The 15,000-nt window shown below is 47.5% G+C and overlaps 2 protein-coding genes across 2 annotated transcripts in view; both read right to left on the reverse strand.

Moving 5' to 3' along the window:
- The window catches only part of bmp6 (bone morphogenetic protein 6), a 37,494-nt gene extending 31,043 nt beyond the window's left edge, over nt 1-6,451 (reverse strand). Inside the window, exon 1 of the mRNA XM_084459270.1 lies at nt 5,636-6,451. Within this exon, the coding sequence (XP_084315396.1) occupies nt 5,636-6,041 (406 nt within the window). The 5' untranslated portion in view covers nt 6,042-6,451. The remainder of the gene's footprint in view (nt 1-5,635) is intronic.
- Nucleotides 6,452-9,459: 3,008 nt separating this feature from the next.
- LOC311329620 (enoyl-CoA hydratase EchA19) overlaps nt 9,460-15,000 on the reverse strand; it is a 13,184-nt gene continuing 7,643 nt past the window's right edge. The window contains exons 5-6 of the mRNA XM_084461501.1: nt 10,977-11,126; nt 9,460-9,708 (exon numbers count right to left, since the gene is read on the reverse strand). Coding sequence (XP_084317627.1) covers nt 9,485-9,708; nt 10,977-11,126 — 374 coding nt within the window. The 3' untranslated portion in view covers nt 9,460-9,484. The remainder of the gene's footprint in view (nt 9,709-10,976; nt 11,127-15,000) is intronic.

The raw sequence follows: 15,000 nt of genomic DNA on the forward strand, positions 1-15,000 counted from the left end.
TGGCTTCACGGTGGAATGTCACGACGTGATTGGACGGTTGTGACTTTTACGAACTGCTCATCCCTTGCGAGCATCTCCGTTTGATGGCACTTGTTATTGTTAAGGACATTTTCATGATGTCCTAGTAATAAATGGGGCTCCTAGTTGCACTGAAATGTTCTTTCCGATGTGCTTTCCGTAGCCAACCATATCAGTTCTACCAATTCAATACCGCCCTGCTCTGAATCGCTGACTCGCTGGTTTCATCTCTGCTCTCTGCACCTTTCCAGTTGGCTTGAAAAGCAGTGGAGGAGATTAATGAGAAAGAAGGTGTGTGGGAGTGTGTGTGTGTGTGTGTGCTTACACATGTGTGAGTGTGTGCGGGCAGGTGCGTGTATTTCAAGTGTGTGTGTGTGTGTGCGTGTGTGTGCGTGTCTGTGTGTGTGCCCGCATGGGGTGTGTGCTTGTGTGTGTGGGTGTGTGTGTGTGTACGTGTGCCCGTATGTGGGTGTGTGCTTGTGTGTGTGAGGCCGGAGACACACCAGCCCAGAGGTTGAGGGAGGACAAGTGTGATTCACAGCTGCTTCGCATCAACGTATCAGCAGCCAGGCTGTGTTGGTTCAGAGAGCACCAACGCCACCTCCGCTACCCTGACGGCCAGAACTCCTCTGTGGGTTGGGGGGGGGGGGGCAGTAGAGGGTTGAAGGGGGGGGGTTTGGTTGGTTGTGGTGGGAGGGGGGCTCCGAGAGAGGACTATCTTAATCTCACGCCCCCATCGCTGGCCCCTGGCCTCCCCCTTGTGCCCTGCTCAAACAGCAGGTATTTACCCCACAACCGAGTATGCGTCTGAATATGCGGTCTGGCCCGTACGTGGTTTACAGCACCAGACAGCACCATCAGCGGGTCAGCGGGTCAGCCGTCGAAGGGGAGAGGAGAAGGTCCAGCTTGGGCACCGCAAACACGCCAACACATTCTGCAGATTCTTAGTCGACACGGTCGTCGTAAAGCAGTCAGAAGGTCCACAGTATGTTCACCTAGCTCGGTCACTGCCTCTACATCAACAGGTGTGACAGATGGAGACCGACAGAGAATGGGAGAGAGAGAGAAAAAGAGAGAGAGAGAGAGAGAGAGACTGACCTGTGATAGAGTGTGTGTGTGTGAGAGAGAGAGAGAGAGAGAGAGAGAGAGAGAGAGAGAGAGAGAGAGAGAGAGAGAGAAGGAGAGAGAGAGAGAGAGAGAGAAGGAGAGAGGGAGGCTAGATAGAAAGAGGGAGGCACAGAGAGAAAACAGTGAGGGAAGGAGAGATGGATTAAGAGAGAGAGAGAGAGAGAGAGAACAGCAGATGGAGAACGAGAGGTAGAGGGACAGAGAGAGAGAGAGGTCCTGTTTTGGAGGCATACCTCCTTGCATGCCTCCACGAAAGGTGATGAATAGGAGCAGGCTGGTAATCAGATGTTGTGTCAGGGTTATCAGCGCCATCCGACAGATCGTTAGCTGGCGGAGTGCGCCGTGTCTCACATTGTTATCTCACCACCGCCTGCTCGGTCCCACACTTTCCCACAGGGGACAGGAATGTCCACAGGTCTCAGGGGGAGGGAGGGAAGGTGAGAAAAAACACCGTCCTTGGCATTCTTTCTAGTTGTGGCTTAATCTCGACGGCCATCTTGTCATGTTGGAGTGTTATGTGGCGTGAGAGGGAGCGATATCATCGGAAGGGGTTTAAGAGTCGGGTGTGACGGAGACTTCTTCAAGCGCAAACGGAATGCTCTCTTAAACTGTTATCTTCTGACCTTGAGGTCATTTGAGTGCGCAAGTGTGTCTTTGTGTGCAGAGCAGGCTGTTGTTGTGTGTGTGTGTGTGTGTGTGTGTGTGTGTGTGTGTGTGTGTGTGTGTGTGTGTGTGTGTGTGTGTGTGTGTGTGTGTGTGTGTGTGTGTGTGTGTGCATGCGTGCACATGTCTGTGTGTTGTTTGGTTGTTATGTATTTGACTGTCTGCAAATAAGAAAGGAGCCATAGGAAGCAGAGAGGAATATACTATCAGGGGTTCAGATAGTCATGTTAACACCGACTATGTAACATAACTATGGTATAGTACATATGTAAAAGACATACTGTACAAACTGCTATAAATGTTTTCTCCTCAAACTGTTTGTTTCTTTGAAGGAACTGTGGGTTGTAGCCAAAAAGCTTGATAACCAATACAATCCAAACCTCAGGAAAGGAAGTTCTTAAATACTGTAACTAAATATGTGGAATATGTGGAATCATTTGTGTACCTGTGAACTGCATTGGAGCTATCGTTTCAGGGAACTTGTAACTGACATGTTTGATGCCTAAAACATATGAACACAAACACAGTGTTTATGGTTTGCTAATCCAATTCCTCCACTTCTTTCTGGCAATAGCCTACTGCTTAGCCAAGTCTGTGGCTTTGAAAATATAGCAGCATATCTTGAATTCCTTTCTTAATTTCCTCCTAATGCCCCACAGTAAATACAAAGCTAGAATGACATGGCTTTACAGCAGTCCGGAAGAAGCATTTCACAGGATTTAGCTAGAACAGGCCAATACCTCCTTCATCAAACGATTAACCCTTTGAACGTGGCCAACTAATTATTTGATCGGGCTGGAGCTTTGGGACACGCTGTGGTGCAAAACGAACGGCTTACCTGAGCTTTAGCGCTCAGTACTGAAGCCAGGCATCATAAGACGGGAATAACAGCCCTTTAACAAGCCCCAGAGTTCACATATAAGCCTGGGATTGTCTAGACCGGGCTAATCTCGCAAAAACCCCACTGTCTTAAAGCCTCCATCTCCCAGGTCACCTTTCAAGTGTGGGAGGTAGGCTGATGCGTTGCTAGCGCCCGACGGGGGCGGCTGTTGACTTTGCTAAGAGGGGCACTGACAGCTAGGCTACAGCCATGCAATGGGGTGTGGAGAGTGGGAGAGGGGGTGGAGGGATGAAAGCAGGCTTGGTGAGGGAGGGTGTGGACCGGCTTGTTGGATTACAAAATGGAGGGATGCTTGAGCCACAGCAGTCAGGTAGAGGGGGAAAAAAAGGTTGCTGTTGTTTTAAACCGTGAGGAGTGTTGCAAACAAGGACGGATTTTCCTGGATTATTGGAAGTTCCCCTCTTGACAATCTGGCAGGCAAAGCTAGTGAGTTTGGAGCCCAAACAAGGGATGGGGCGGTTTGGTAGAAACCAGTGCCAAGCTAAGTCAAGCTAGGCCGTTCCACCTGTCTATGTGAAGCTAACACATCAGAAATAAGTAGGGCTGACATTAGCAATATTTGAGCTTCTGGATCCAGCACACCAAAACCAAAGCAACTCTTAATAAGACATCTCTCTGTACATCTTTATATCTGAGAATCATTTGACGACCATACTATGGTCTTCGGGGCATAATATGGCTTTGAAATACATCTCCTTGTAAAAGTGAAAGTGGACGAAATTTCTGAATTGAAGAGTAAATTTGGCAAGAACAGGTGTAGCCTACACTGCACACTCATGACCTAGAGATTGACGACTCACTTCCAGAAAAGTATCTGGGGAGACTAGCTGCTAAGGGCCTATCATCTGTTTAAGTATCTTCAGACTCACAAAAAAGCTACTGACTGACCAACCATTACACAGCTGCTCTGAGACAAGTTGGGGCCTGTTACGTGTCACTGTATGACTCACACTGTACATAGTGTCACCCTCACTGGAAACTAGGATATCCACAAGGTAAACAGTAATGAACACTCTATTCTGAGAACCAGGGGGAAGGAAAAGGTGTTTCTGTTAACCTAATTTAGGTTTTCTTTCCTCTCTCTTCAGATGAGTCAATGGGTGTTTTAAAGATGAGTGATATTCTAATGAACTTACTGCTAAACACTAAATAAGACCTCGTCGTGAATCACAAGCTGGAGAGGAGCATCTGTTTCACACTGGCCACACATGAGACGGTAGCAGTACGGGAACCTCTAAATCCTTCCACCCCGCGGGAAATCTCCTGAAAACGAGGTCTCTATCCGCGCAACTGGCTGTGAAATAGATCAGTTTGGACCTGAAATGCAAATTCACTGGCCCATCAGTGATCACTAAATTTCCCAAGTCTAGTCAGATCATTTAGACTCAATTTATGGACAGACCTACATGTCCCAGTTAACAGTTAGTTCAATTTAGTATTTGATATGCAGGATATACTATAATATCCAGACTCAGACCACCCAGAAGTGCACAGGAGTTCTAGCTTCGTCTCAAAAGATTAAAATTAAAGTTTCACATTAACAACGAATCTGGCGGTGCTGATAAACAGTCGCGCGAGCAGCAAAGCAGATGGAGCGCCTTGGCCTGTCTCATTGATTATCACATTCAACGAAGCCCGCTTCCTCCCGACTATTCAGAACTCTGTGTACTATTGGGAGAGATGGCAACCTAATCCCTAGGCATTGTGAATTCGAGGGAATAGTGAAATGATGTACAGGAAGTGATTAATTACACACCCAGATGTGCGACCACAGGGGTAAATGCATACTAATAGGGATTTAAAGACACACAGCTCCTTTCCAGAAGAACTGTAGTCAATAGAGACACTATGAGAACAAAACACAGGCCTTTCTCCGTCTGAAAAGCCATCTGTCTTTCATCGCCACATGCTGCAATTTCACCATTGAATTCCCCAAAGGACAATAAAAAATGAGGCTGAACGTGTAGTTTGTAACTTGCTCTCTGCAATAATGCAGCTCATCACTTGTGGAATTGTGTGGTTGTGGGCTTGAGTTCAAGAAGAACTTTTGGAAGTGCAACAGCAAAATAAATGCCTCTTGGGATTCTTGCGTAGCCCAAAAGTTCTCAGGCTCAAAAATGACAATGCCCAAAGAATGACATTCATCTAGTTCCGCAGCGTTGACCAGCACGTCTGGCAGCGCGTCTGTTTATCTTCACGCGGTCTGTTTAGATTATCTTTGTAAACACAAGCGCCGCTAATGGAAGGAGTGACCGAGGGCTTTCATGTTGAACCGTTATGATTAAAGTATCTCTTTATCCTCCAGAGGCTAATTAGAGAAATCTAGCGAAGCAACACAAACAATACAAAACAGTTCATGGACAAAACCTCAACTAGTATGTCATTGCCATGAATAGATTTATAAATACCAGCGTGATGGTTGTTGATTCGAGTATCTAGTTTGGTGAGGACGTTTCCCTCCCCCTGACATAAATCATGAAACCAATTGCACAACATTTGAGTCCACAACAGCTTGACTGACTGAACATGTGTCCCAAATGTATAGAGACTAAACATGTCTCGGTAGGTCTACGCGATTCCGCAAGAGGAGAGCTTACGGTTGCTTAAGGCTCGCGGAGCCATGCGTAAAAACGCCGCGCGGGCATCAGCGGCGCAACCCTCTCCCCGCAATGTACTGCGCCTAGCCTATCAAACACCTGTTATTTACAAGTTGGATATGCAGCACTGATTTCAATATTTTACCCGTCTGATAAATATAAACGGCCACTGAATGTTTCGTTACATCAAATGGCTTTTACGCACGAGCTCCTATCTGTCCATTTTTACAATCGGATGGAGATTATTGATCCACATTGTTCACTGACGGAATGCTAAAGCTGCTTGTAATTCATAACTACTGCTCACTCAGAAAAACGAATAGCTTACCCAAATTCACAAAGCTCATCACCATATCTGCGTCATTTAGAAAGGCATTCTCTTGATATGTTGCTAAAGGAGGACCTTGGGTTGTGAACATGGACTGGTATTGGTCCAACATGCCCTCCACTTCGTTTTTCTCTTCGCTTGATATGGTATTGTATAGATCCAGCATGAAGAGAGGAGCGGAATTATATTTTCCGTGTGATAGATGCGGTCTTGGTCTGTGTGGAAGTCCTAGAATAGACAGAATCTCCTTCTGCATCTCTCTCTTTTCATGCGTCCGCAACCGCCGGTGAATGAAACTCGGATGCACTTCGTTGGTCCCATCGAATAAATAATTGCTACCTGCAATAAGGAACGTGCAATAAGCGCTCCACCACAACCCCACAAAGGCGAACCAACAGCTTGTCATTGTGTGTCCAGTTTGGAGTCGGACTGTCCCGGACGTGCCGTTTTAAAATGTAGCCAAATCTCAACTTCAGTTTTTTCTTCAAATGCGCTCCTCTGTCACTGAAAGGAAAGAAGCGTCTGCAGCTCCTTTTATAGAAAAGTAAAATTCATAACGCCATATGAAATATAGATATCCCAGCATAAAATGCATGGAAAGATTGCTTTGTTGTCATATCTGATTCTGAAATGTCTCCAGCAATTCTTCAGTCCAGTTTGTTGTATAAATGGCACTCTATAAAAATCCTGAGCCCCAGTAAGTCCAAGTCAAACCCATCCAGTCAAAAGTCAAAGTTGTAGGCTATGCCCAGTTTTCTCTCCAAAGAATAACAACTCCACTGAAAGAAGCCATTTTACTTTAGTGTATATATATTTGACTCCAGAAATAAAACATTTTCCAAAGTTGCGCAGATGACCCAGTAACTTCGAAGTTTTTTTTTTTACTACTTCCACCGGTTGCACCGTCTATCTGCAGTGTGAGTCGTGTGTAACGGGCATTACCAGGTACTACTGCGCGTGTAGCTTCTGTTACCGCCCAGTTAGAGCGCACGGGGGCGGAGGTGGGGCTTTATAAAGACATGTCTATCATCAGTGGATGTAATATGCCGTTAATTCTATGTATTTAAAATGCAAATGGTCAATGATACATACACTCATATAATAAACACAAGTATTCATTGATATCATTACCGTGGGTAGCATATACTTTTCGAGAAAGCATCTACACAATTGTGAACCTAAAATATGAAATGTCTTTCAAACTACAGTATTCTGTATTGGACTTCATAGACATAAAAGAACATAGGACAACACTTGTAAATTAATAAACGTTTTGAAGCTCTTCTATCTGGAGTGTCCCTTCAGAATTCCTCAGGGGAAGCGTCTGTTGCAAACCTAAGTCTGTGCGTTTGGACAGAATAACTCTTGCTTAGGCACGACCCCTGACGATGGAACGAAAAATAGCATGGACGCAAAGAAAACTTTTTTTTTGCAGTTTTAAATTATTGTTGTACATTGACGTACATTAATTGATTTCGAAAGCTAAAGACCGCTGAAGCTAGTAGCCTAACCTGAATTAGCCTACTATAGAACCGATACACCAAGCAACAGCCGCACAGAATAATTTGCTCTAAACACTCAAACGTTATCCAATCTGGCACCGCGCCAACTCATTCCAATTTATCTTTATTTCAAAGGCACAAAAAAAGTCAGTGCCACAACAAGGTGGAACCTAAATCTCGGAGCTCTGCTTGTGTTGATTGGGCGTGCGATGGGAGGTGGATAAACTGTGGTGTTTAGCCTTTGGAGAGGGAACAGAGGAAAGCCCGTTCCATGTTGTGTCTGTCCTGGGGCCCAGATTCAGATTTGCTGGGCAGATATGGCGAGGGGGGTGTCACTATCACTATCTCTCCACAGCCTATCTTATCAGGAGTGAGGACCGCAGCATCATCAAAGACACAGATGATAACCCCCCCCCCGCTGGCTGAGGTCCAGACTGACAGTAGGAAGTGAACTCCCTACTACTGCAGGGACAAGGGGGCGGAGGGGGGAGGAAAGGGAGAGACAGACTTACAGGAGCTTCTCTTCTGTCCCGGCTGTCTTCTTCCCTAGACGAGTTGTGTGGTGATCTCTATGGACACATTCTCTCACAATGAAAAGCAATTATAGGTCTACGTGTTAGTTGACTGGTCAACTGTAACTTTTACAAACGTTCACTCTGGCTAGCAAGACGTGTTTCCGTGTGTGTCTGTGTGTGCACGTGTGTGTGTGTGTGTGCACGTGTGGGCGCGTATGTGTGTGCGTATGTGGCTGTGTGTGTGTGTGTGTGTGTGTGCGCGTGTGTGTGTGCGTATGTGGCTGTGTGTGTGTGTGTGTGTGTGTGTGTGTGCGTGCATATGTGTCTGTGTGTGTGAGCATATGTGTCTGTGTGTGTGTCTGTGTGTGCATATGTGGCTGTGTGTGTGTGTGTGTGTATGTGTGTGTGTGAGTGTGTGGCTGTGTGTGTGTGTGTGTGTGTGTGTGTGTGTGTGCTTGTGTGTGTGTGTGCTTGTGTGTGTGTGTGTGTGTGTGTGTGTGTGTGGCTGTGTGTGCGTGTGTGTATGTAGCTGAGTGTGTGTGTGTGTGTGGCTTTGTGTGTGTGCGTGTGTATGTGGCTGAGTGTGTGTGTGTGTGTGTGTGTATGTATGTGTGTGTGTGTGTGTGTGTGTGTGTGTGTGCGCGCGTGTGTGTGTGCACACATGTGCTTGTGTGTGTGTGATCCCAGGGGCGGAGCAGGTGAGGCAGTGTTGAGTGTTCAGGTCATGGTTGAGTGTTCAGGTCATGGTTGAGTGTTCAGGTCATGGTTGAGTGTTCAGGTCATGGTTGAGGCAGGGTTGAGTGTTCAGGTCATGGTTGAGTGTTCAGGTCAGGATTGAGTGTTCAGGTCAGGATTGAGTGTTCAGGTCATGGTTGAGGCGGGGTTGAGTGTTCAGGTCATGGTTGAGTGTTTAGGTCAGGGTTGAGTGTTCAGGTCATGGTTGAGTGTTCAGGTCATGGTTGAGGCACAGGAGGAAACGGGAGGAAACAGTAAACATGGTCTGTGTGTCCTGTTATCACGCCGTCTAGACAGCGCCTCTCCTCAGACCAATTAACACACACGCACACGGGCGGGCGCACGCAGTCACACACACACACACACGCAGACACACACACACGCACACACACACAAACACTAACCCAAGTTGAACATCAGCATGAATCAGCTTCTCTCTCTCTCTCTCTCTCTCTCTCTCATAATTGAGGGTGAAGTGCACACCAGGAATGTTCACACATAGTACCAAGTTCAATTGAACTGCTGAATCCTGCACACTAATTATACAGCCCTGAACACACAGGCATAAACACACTCACAGCTCTCCGCCTCTCTGCTTAGATGACAGTATTGCTTCTCTAAAGACACACACACACACACACACACACACACACACACACACACACACACACACACATGCACCCACTTCAGCACAGAAGCACCAGCATAGTGCTGCCCCCCCCCCAACCCCAACCCCGCCCCTCCCCCACGACATCTTACGATACGGGGATCATTCTGAAGCTTTATGTACTGAACGCTGTGGGTGACTGTCCCTGCCTGGTGCAGATAGGGGGGAGGGGATTTTTAGGCCACTCCCATCTGCCATACTGTGCCACACGGTTGTTTGATGATCTTACAAAACTCGTAATACACTAGAAAACTCACACTGTTATAAACCACTGATAAACTAAATAGTTTTACACCCCGTTATTATTCTGTTAGTAAATCATCACATGCATCGTTGTATGTATGCAGCGATATCAAGAAGTACATTATACTGTTTCTAAGAAGTTTGATACGTTTATAAGGAGTTTACAAGCTAATGTGTAACAAAAATTTTAGGAGAATGTCCCGCCTCTTCCTGTCCCTGCGGAGAAGCGCGTTGCCCCGGCGACAGCCTCCGCCCGGATGACGGGCACTCCATGGTCGGTCTCGTGCTGCATGGCCTGGGAGAAGGAGCGGGCGTCGAAGGCGCCGTAGAGCGCCGAGGAGCGGTCTGCCCGCAAACACTGCTGGGGGAACGAGCTCATCTGCTCAGCCAGCGCCAAGGACACCTGTAGGGCTGAATGAAGAGCGTGAGAAAGTGAGCACTATGCTCAAGTAACAGGATTGGTGGAGGTAGCGGGTGTCTGGGTTAGGACGCTGAGTAGAAGGAGATGCCCCGTCACTCACAAATTCATATTAAAATATAAACTTTATTGGGCAACAAGTGGGACGTTTCATAATAAAATGATTTTTATATGATATTTTATATTTTTATATGCTGATGAAGATGCTGGTGAAGGCATGAGGCTGAAGCATCCCACTTGTTGCCCAATAAAGCGTACATTTTTATATTAATAAAGCGTATATTTTTATATTAATAAAGCGTATATTTTATATTAAAAGCGTATATTTTTATATTAATAAAGCGTATATTTTTATATTAATAAAGTGTATATTTTTATATTAATAAAGTGTATATTTTTCTATTAATAAAGCGTATATTTTTATATTCATTTGTGAGTGCCGGGACATCTTCTACCTGTAGGGCTGACGCGCACACACACACACACACTTCTATAATTACATTAGCATAGACCACTTGGCCCCTGCCTCGCTAGCTACCACTACCGGGGCCCTCAGCCCCCCCCTGCTCCGCCTCTGTGCCCGAGCCAAGCCACTACCGGGGCCCTCAGCCACCCCCCTGCTCCGCCTCTGTGCCCGAGCCAAGCCACTACCGGGGCCCTCAGCCCCCCCCTGCTCCGCCTCTGTGCCAGAGCCAAGCCACTACCGGGGCCCTCAGCCCCCCCCTGCTCCGCCTCTGTGCCAGAGCCAAGCCACTTTGTTCCCCGGCCCACATGAAAGCACTGGACCACATCCAGATCTCCTATGGAAAACCAGTGTGATGAGAGGCTTTGATGCCCGAGTGGCTCCCCTCAGATCTATCTCCCTGCAAAGTGATCAGCCTCGGAGGCCAATTAGCCAGACATGGCTGTGGGAAACGACTTCCTCCAGGAATTAACGTAATCTTCTAAGGTCTAGTGAGGGAGGAGGAATTTGACTGCAGAGCACATGGAAAGGCTTTGCTCTGGAATGGAAGATCTTTTATGAATGAATACAGGAAATGACATTTTGAAATGCATACATAATCTAATCCACCACTATTATGAATGGGGGAATGGAAGGTGATGAGCTACTGCCATATCATAGCGAAAGAAGACCATTCTGTAGAAAAGGATAAAATCACATAAGCTTAATAGGAATGCTATGTTGGCATCATAATGTATGGATAGAATACAAGATACCTTGACATGGACACAAACGGCATCATGGGTACATTTCACATACCTTGGCCATCCGGTACTACTCTGTTAGCCAATCCGAAGGCCAGAGCCTCCTGTGCACCAATGGGCCGACCAGTAAGAATCAGGTCCAGCGCCCGAGACAGACCAATGAGGCGGGGGAGCCGGACTGTGCCGCCGTCGATCAGAGGAACACCTGACGAATGAGGAGAGGAATCCGTCTGAGACTTTGAGCCATGGAACTACAGGAGGTGTTGAGAGCTGTTTGGAGTGCAGCGAAAAATCAACTCTCCGTCAGCTCCACTTACACATGTACACACATACACTTTCAGACATATTTACGACACAACTAGACTTACCCTACTGTATCTCTCTCTCTCTCTCTTTCTCTCTCTCTCTCCCTCTCTCACACACACACACTCTCTCTCTCTCTCTCTCTCTCTCACACACACACACACACACACACACACACACACACACACACACACACACACACTCCCATTCCCACAGTGAACTGCACCAGTTGAGTCTTTGGCATTGCACCATTGTATCATTAATGATTCATAACCATGCCCACCTTGGAGCAAGTATTTCTGAGGGTAAGTTATTAGCAGAAACCCAGTGTTTAGACAGCCTCTGCTACTTTCTGCTCCCAAAAGGACCCACAAAGCCTCCCTCCCCAATACCTCCAAGTCACTGATTTTGCTTAACCACCCATTTTTCAGTGCACATGTATAGAACGTGTTTTCGTAACCTGAAATCATCTCTGTGGGTTTTCTTAAGGGATGTCCCTCAGGGGTGAGTTGTGGAAATACTGTAATTCTACTCATTCTCTCAGCTAAGTTCTTCCAGTCCCTCAAATAAATCAAATAGGAATACATTGAATACCAGTGTTAATACATCTGTAACCAATCCAAAGGCCTACAGGGCCAATACTGAGACCATATGGCATCCTGACATTTATAGGAGGGGAGATCTTAGTCTCTGAATATATCTCATTTTAGTCATTCTCTATCAGGCCAGTTCTGTTGAGAATTCCACCCATCAAGATTGTTATCAGTACCCAAAGATGAAAAGGTTTTCTTTTTTAGTTTATCGAGTATTAAATTGAGCATAGACATTCAAACGTTGGTTTGTCCAGTACCGTTCAGCATGAAGTGAGTTTGAGTTTCATGTTGCTGCTCAATGAGTAGCTCCGCCCTGCATACTGATGTGGTCTCTTTAGCCTCCATCCTCACACACACTCACACACACACACGCGCGCGCACACGCACACACACACACACACACACGCACACTCACACACACACAAACTTGCTAACCACCCACCCCACACACACACCCCCTCCCCCACTCTCTGTCTCAAACACCACACACACACAAACATGCTAACCCCCCCCCCCCACACACACACACACACACACACACACACACCCCCCCCCACTCTCGGTCTCAAACACACTCTCCCGCCTCCCCCCTAGCCCCCCTCAGGGCCGGGGTCTAGATTAGATAGCGTGGCGGAGAGTCTTCTCAGCTCGTGTCCAGCGCTATCAGGACAGATTAGAGACGCAGGGAGAGAGTAGCCAGGTCGGCCCAGATAGGCTTTAGTGCTGTTGGCACCGAGCTATCAGCTTCCGGAAGACTCTTCTTATCCCCACTGTCTCCCCCCCTCCGTACTCCCGTCTCAAACGCGTCCTGTTTGCCTCGGAGGAGGCCAGCGTGTTGCTGGAACGTCACCTTGAAGCGCTTCAAACAAAAGGACACTTGGGGTTGTTCCACTTGACTGATGTGAGGAACGTGTTGTGGCCGTAGGAGTGCAGAACACAATCGGTCTCCGGTCTGTCTTATTCTGGCTTATTCTGGCTTATTGTGGCTTATTCTCCTTCTACTCAGAGCCTTGTCTGGTGTCAGAGCTGGTTTTAGCGCCAGCAGAGTCTATTGTCCCAGGACAGGTTCACGAGGCGGTTCTCTTCCTGAAGGGTTGGGCTGTCACGGCCTGTCCTGGGGTTGTCACGGCCTGTCCTGGGGTTGTCACGGCCTGTCCTGGGGCTGTCACAGCCTGTCCTGGGACTGTCACGGCCTGTCCTGGGGTTGTCACGGCCTGTCCTGGGGCTGTCACGGCCTGTCCTGGGGTTGTCACGGCCTGTCCTGGGGCTGTCACGGCCTGTCCTGGGGTTGTCACGGCCTGTCCTGGGGTTGTCACGGCCTATCCTGGCTCAGCAGGTCCCAGTGGGGGGTAAAGAAACCGTGACCTCTTCTTTGTCCAGTGACTACTTCAATTCAAACGTTATTTCAGACACAGCCCACAGAGAGGTCCATAGCACAAGATGTCGACTCAAGAATCCCGAATGGGGAGACTTTGCTAGCGTGGATTAGGAATGTCATAAGGTGAAACAACACGCGCAATGGAAGTGATGTACCGGTCCCTTCATCTGAAATAAAACACCTTGATCTCCTCCAGATTAACACCCAGGAGATCTACCAGTGAACCAGAGCAGTGTTGAACTGTGGGAGAAGTAGTTTGGCAGACAGACTGATTTTCCTTCCCCTTGCTATGCTGGTGGTGGTGATACAGGCATGCGCGCCACATCAAAGCAAAGCCGTCCACAATGGACTCTCATGAGGGTGATGCGATTACGTTTGACGCGGATTACAGATTTCCAGTGAAAACCGCTGACAGAATGGATACCGAGGTGAGAAGTCGAACTCCAAAGAGGTTTGCTTTGAACTAATCGCTGAACTGGCAACTTGGGGAAGCGTCTGAGCCAATCACAAGTGCCATGTATTACATACTGTAACTGTAATTGTACTGTATGCACAATTCATGTATCAAGGTACAGACCATTTAGAATGAAGTATGGGATTGGGGATTTGAATCCCGGCCAATGCATGAACACCGTTGTCCAAAACACCAGTGACCCTCTGGCTTTAGGGATGGACCTCAATGGATTTTAAAGGATTCATTTTCACACTCACACATACTCTTGCACGCACGCACACACGCACGCACACACGCACACACGCACACACATACAGTGCTGCAGGTGCCTCTGAGACTAGGTTCTCTCTCTCTCTCTCTCTCCAGACTTAGGGGGGGAGGAGGGGAGAGAGAGGCCTGGACACCTCTGGTCCGTATCACACACAGCCGCCAGCCCCCCCCCCCCCCCCCCCCGCCCCCACCCCGTCCATCCTGCTAATCAGGTCTTTGAGTGTGGTCAGAATCCGTGTGGTCTGGGTCCAGAGCCATGACCACAGTCCAACAGCGGTCAGAACAGTGGTCTGAACCACACAGCGGTCACTCAAGGGTAAGTAAAAGATTCCTGGTTGTGGTCTTTCTTGACTACGGTCCACATCTGAACTCCGACCTCCTCATTCACTGCTCATAGGGACATGCAGCTTCATCTAAAATACTGGATATCAAAGAGTTACACTCGATGCATAGCAGGTTTAACTGCATTATCGGAGGGCACACAGACTTCTTGACTATGGTTTTTGACTATGGAATGAGTCACCAAACTCTAGCATCGCCCAGATGTCCTTACAAAAGCCATTGGGTGAGCGTTTTGGCCAATGAGTCCGCTCTGGACCAGGGTCCACTCTAAACACGTTTTACACGACTTACTACTAGCCTTCCTCCTCACATACCCACTTCTGAATGAGGCAGGGGCTTAGATAAGAAGCCACAGGTCACATGACAGGAAGCAGTCATTCTCCTGTGGTTCTCATTCTTCCCCACATCACACATTACGTAGCCTGAAGGATCCAGGATATTTTATTCAAACCACCGCTCCGCCAGGGGATCCCTCTAGCTGTTCCCATGTGTGCCTGACCTAAAATGGTTACAGAACTCAAAAAGTGAGCTCTCAGCAAATATATCTAACGAGAGGTCTTTAAATAACCATCTTGCCTCCCAGAACTGTACTGATAAATTCGTATACTCTTTACCCTACAGGCTAACTACAGGGTAAGGGAACACAATGTTCACACAGCATTTCATTGGCTAGGGTATGGTCGGGGTGTTAAACCTTGTACTAAAATGCTCAGTCAAAATAACAATTATGCTGCTAAGC

The sequence above is a fragment of the Borostomias antarcticus genome, assembly GCF_949987555.1.
Source record: "Borostomias antarcticus genome assembly, chromosome: 2".
In the NCBI taxonomy this organism is placed as follows: domain Eukaryota; kingdom Metazoa; phylum Chordata; class Actinopteri; order Stomiiformes; family Stomiidae; genus Borostomias; species Borostomias antarcticus.